This window comes from Pezoporus wallicus, unplaced genomic scaffold (genome assembly GCF_028554395.1).
Source record: "Pezoporus wallicus isolate ANWC-B61680 ecotype Strahan unplaced genomic scaffold, APGP_CSIRO_Pwel_v1 contig_13740, whole genome shotgun sequence".
Lineage (NCBI taxonomy): Eukaryota > Metazoa > Chordata > Aves > Psittaciformes > Psittacidae > Pezoporus > Pezoporus wallicus.
The window spans coordinates 721,640-726,398 of record NW_026639057.1 but is presented as its reverse complement, the minus strand read 5'-3'; the positions used below and the strand labels follow the sequence as shown (position 1 = coordinate 726,398).

General features: G+C 48.4%; 1 protein-coding gene across 1 annotated transcript; it reads right to left on the bottom strand.

Annotated features, from left to right (window-relative positions):
- Positions 1-205: 205 nt before the first annotated feature.
- LOC130601446 (cytochrome c oxidase assembly factor 7) lies at positions 206-2,022 on the bottom strand. Its single transcript, XM_057413532.1, has 3 exons — positions 1,899-2,022; positions 1,679-1,819; positions 206-756 (listed from the first exon to the last, which is right to left on the bottom strand). The coding sequence occupies exons 1-3, from the start codon at positions 2,002-2,004 to the stop codon at positions 308-310; spliced, it is 696 nt and encodes a 231-aa protein (XP_057269515.1). The 5' UTR covers positions 2,005-2,022; the 3' UTR covers positions 206-307.
- Between the last annotated feature and the right edge of the window lie 2,737 nt (positions 2,023-4,759).

Here is a 4,759-nt window from a genome sequence, read left to right as displayed (position 1 = left end):
CCTCAATACCAAAGTGCTAGACATGAGAGAGTGCCTTTTGTATTTGAAATCATGGGCACAACCTTCCAAAAGGCCAGAAGTTTTTGCCTTTCTTAAAGAAGAGGAAGGATCTAAGCAATACAAGTAAGAACTTGTGTATTCAGAAACTCAGGAAGGCACAACAGTTGTATGTTGCATCCAAAAAAAATACAATTTTATTTGCATATCCAAATACAGGGTATTCATTTAAGTGAAGACTCTGTGTTCACAATTTAACAAGTTCACTTGCCATTTAAAACTGCAGTCTTAGTAACTGTAGCTGACCATTTTACTCCCCAAACGTTATAGAACTTGAGGCTTCTTTCTGCTCTTTATGCAACCGTTTTGCCCTGTTTCTCAAATCCTCTGCCTTAGCATCATTCTTCTCAGTGCCATCTCCCAGCTTGTACATTCGACTGGCATTGGCACAAGCCCACGCGTGACCCAGCTCACACCCTTTCAGTGAGTACTTCAAAGCATGGTTCATGTCCTTGGGGACCCCAGGTGCTCCTTGGAGGTATATTACACTGAGGTTGAAGCAGCTAGGAGCAAAGTTGCCATCGCAGGCTTTTGTGTAATAGTCTCTAGCAACAACGGGGTCAGGTTTATCACCGTTTACTCTCCCATCATGGGCCAAGAGCCCAACGCTGTGACATGCATTTACTGACTTCTTCCCACCTTTTTCACAGGACTTCATAAAAGACTTGTAGGCAGCTTTCAAATCTGGTTCGAATCCACCTATGGGCCAAGAAACCGAAAGATTATGGTAAGGACACCTAAACCAGATGGGTGCTCTCTGCTTTGCAGCAAGCTTCCCAGTGCTCTTTGGGAAGTACAGCATCCCTCACTTGAGATGCAGACTTCAGAGACACTATTACTATCTCAGTCAAAAAGGTTTCGCTCATGTCTTTCAGTTAGGAAACTCCTCCACTCCCCAGTAATCACAACAGCTTATGCAAACAAAAAAAAAAACAACCCCAAAGCTCCCAAACCACTCTTTCTGTTACCACATCTATGATTTTCTTAACAGCTTACACTAGGCAAAGTAGTCTTTTGCCAGTATACCAACACATACACAAAAGTTATTACTTTTGAACTGTAGTAAAAATAACGCGTTCCTTGCTAGTACTGTCATTTGGAAGAAGCTTCAGTAGTTGAACTGCTTCCCATTACTGCACCAGCAGATACATTTTGGGCAGAACTGAGGCCTACTTATGGTATGTGGACTTTTAAGCAGTGTTGCCAGTCTACAAGTTTATTTCTTCTTTACTTCCTTTAAAAGAAGAACAGCCAGAAGAGAGAAGAAATTCAGATTTTAAGAACAAGACACAGGGCAAAATTCAGATGTACTTACCACTTATGCAGACATACTAATACACGTGGCTAACCTAAAGCTGATTCTCCAGAGGGAAGCAATTTAAGGCTTTCCACCCTTCCCCGCTGTTTTTTATGTGGCCATAAAAGAAGCAGGACGGGTGGTCAGTTCCTCCTTCAAGGTCAGGAGGAAACGCAGGCATCAACCACGCACCGGGGCCCGCACTCAGGACCACTACGGGTGAGGAACCCGCGACCCCGCAGCACTGCGCCGCCCCCGGAGGCGACTGAAGGCCGGAGACGCGCCCCCCCCACGACGGGTGAGCGGCGACAAACCCGAGCCCACCTTTGCCGATGGCCTGGTAGGCGCCCAGCTTGTAGCAGCTCTCGCTGTGCCCGTGCGCCTCGCAGTTGTCGCGCAGCACCCGCCCCGCCGCCACAAAGTCCTTCTTCACGGCGTCCAGATAGTCGGCGAGCCGCTGGCAGCCTGCAAGGCACCGGAGAGGGGGGTGAGGCTGCCGCCGGCAGCGGGGCTGCGGGCCGGCACTCACGGCGGTGCCGCTTACCTTCCGGGTCCTTCTCCTTGAAGCATTGGTAGCTGTACTCGATGTGGATGTTCTCCAGATACCCCCGCACCTCCTCCTCGTCCTCGAAGTTGATGAACACGGCCATAGCGGAGCTCTTGGGACCGCCGCGCAGGGCTGCCTCTAATCGCCGAGCCGTCGATGCGGCGCCTTCCGCGAGTGCCGAGCGATCGATGCCGCGGCTCCCGCTCCCTCCGTCCCGCACCGGCGGGTGGTGACTCTTGGGGCACCGACCCGCGCTGCCCCGGGGCGCCTCCGGGACCGCTCGGCGGTGGCAGACCCCTGTTGGCCTGCGCTGCCTCTTGCCTCCCTCTCAGCACCACTGAGCAGTTTTAAGCAGTAACACGCTTCCAGCGTTTGACTTCCCGAGGTTTGTCCCGCTGGACGTGTACTGTTGAGGCCAGGACAATCGAGTCCCTAAGTGGAGACGTTACTACATATATATCCATACCCTACACACGGCCTAGAAGCCAGGGCTGCCCTACCAATTCCCCAACTCTCTGCCTGCACTTCTCTTACGTATTAACTAATTGATTTTCAGCTCAGTTTTAAATGGGGAAGTTGCTGCTTGTGACTTACCCGTGACTCTTCTTTCCTGTCGTACAGCAAAACGTCTTGCAGGTGCTTTGGATGGAACCCCATGTTCATCTGAGTGTCCCCAAACAGGCAGTGACAGGGTTGTCAAAACCACCCTTAGCTAGCTAAGCAGTTAACACCACATGGCAAACACTAGTTCTCTAGTTACGGGTGAATTTAAGCCAGATGTGATACAAAGTTAGAATCATAGAATAGTTAGGGTTGGAAAGGACCTTAAGATCACCTAGTTCCAACCCCCCTGCCATGGGCAGGGACACCTCACACTAAACCATGTCACCTACGAAATGTTACTTACACAAAAATGCGGCACACTGTTCAATTCCAGCAGTTTTGAGCAAAACCAGAGTGTCATAAATGTCTATTTTCTGAGACATTATAAATGTATGTAACCAACTGCTCAGGGTTAAAATGAATTTCAAAGGACATCGGAGTTAAAATGAATTTTGAAGACTATTTGAGAACGCTTTGTCCCAGGTGAGTTCAGTAACATAACGCCACCTTGGCGAGCTCATGGGGTAATTAAACCCTGTCCACAGGCTCCCGTAGGAAGAAACCTGGTTGCCGGTCGGACTGGCGGCACCACCTGCTGACGTGCTGCCGGAATTCCAGTTGCAACTTCTGATCAAGTGTTTCCTCAAAACTTGTCAAACCTTGCAGTATCTGGGTTGGAGTTGACACACATTGTCCACGTGAAGCTAAAATCTGGCTTTCAGAATGCATTGACCCAAACCACTGATGTGTCCACGAGAAACCGAGAAGATAGATGTAGTTTGGTCCATGCTGGCGGCCACCTGGAAAGCTTTGGGCACAGTCCTCTGCTCTGGAGAAGGCCTGTGGAAGATGAGCTGCTTTGGAACCAGCAATGCTATTTCTCTGAAAATCCAGCTTTGAAAGATTTCCGTCTGCAGAAGCTTGGTGGAAATTCCTTTGACTGTGTTGGTTTAAATCCCTGCAGGGTCTGTTCTTGCTGGGGTTTTGTCTGTGCAGCTTCTGATGCCAAGGTTGAGTCAGCGCCAACTCAGTGGCAGAGCCTCTCCGTACAAGGAGTGAGGTTGGAGCGGGTGAGTGAATTTGTTAATGGGTATGGAAAGAACAGCCTGAGAGCTCCAAAACCCACCAGGATGTGGAAGGAATATGTAGTGGACTAAGAATAACGGCACAAGCCCCTTCCTAATCTGAGCCACTCTCTGTGTACATAATTATATACATTATTTCTTCTAAGCAAAGTAGATTTTTAAGGAGTTAAATTCAGAACCAGACACTTGTCAGATCCTGCACATGTAACCTATTTTCTCTACTTCAATATTCTAATCTGAAGAATTAGGACTGTAACTGAACTTTGTTATGTGGTCTCCCAACAGGCAAAATTGATAGTATTTGTAGAATATTTTGCCATCTTGCAGTGAGGGAAACATAATTGGTATCAGCAGTTGTTCCTTCATGTTTATTTATGTGTTTTGCTGGCTCACAAACAGCTACTGTTCAAAGCTGCTGCGTGTAGGATCAGCAGTTCTTTAAAAGGTTTGTGAACACTTTATAATGTCATTTTACTTGGACAGGGTAACTGTATCAGTCTACTTTGTATCCTGAAACAAAAACATAATTGTATTCTCTTTGCTAACAACACATTATAGCATGTATTTGTTGGGAGACAGGTCTTCACCCCTCCTACTGCGTCTGAAACCTGGAATTATTTTGTATTAAAACTTATGTCAAAGCTGCTCTGTGCAGCAGGTGGCAAAACCTATTGTCCTGGAGCAGGTTATGATTCCTCTTTCCAGAATAAACTAGTTTGTGCAGGAAACATTTAAATTAGAGAGGTCGATCAGTGAGCAACAAACTGATGATGAACTCCGTGTTGTGAGAGGCTGCCCAGAGATAAGGCACTGCTTCAGACCCCAGCAGCCTCCACGTGGACAGACCCACTGGCCCTTTGCTCTAGCTTAGAATCGTAGGATAGACTCAAGTAGGTTGGAAAAGACCTTTATGGTCATGAGGTCCAACCATTACCCCAGCACTGCCAAGGCCACCGCTAACCCACGGCACTGAGGGCCTCGTCTCCACGCTGTGTGAACACTTGCAGGGACGGTGATTCCAGCCTGTTCCAAAGCCTGAGCACCCTTTGGGGAAGGAATTGTTCCTCAGCGCCACCTAAACCTGCCCTGGTGCAGCTTGCCCCAAGCTGACAACAACCTGGCGGCAGGGAAGGTCTTGCACGTCCCGTAACATGCAGCGTGTTCCTGGCG

Bases quoted from the DNA above. Each gene is read 5' to 3' on its own strand.
- LOC130601446 (XM_057413532.1), bottom strand. From the start codon at position 2,004: ATGGCCGTGTTCATCAACTTCGAGGACGAGGAGGAGGTGCGGGGGTAT. The intron at 1,820-1,898 runs GTAAGCGGCACC...GGTGCCTTGCAG, and splicing joins CAAGGAGAAGGACCCGGAAG to GCTGCCAGCGGCTCGCCGAC. The intron at 757-1,678 runs GTGGGCTCGGGT...CTTGGCCCATAG, and splicing joins CTACCAGGCCATCGGCAAAG to GTGGATTCGAACCAGATTTG.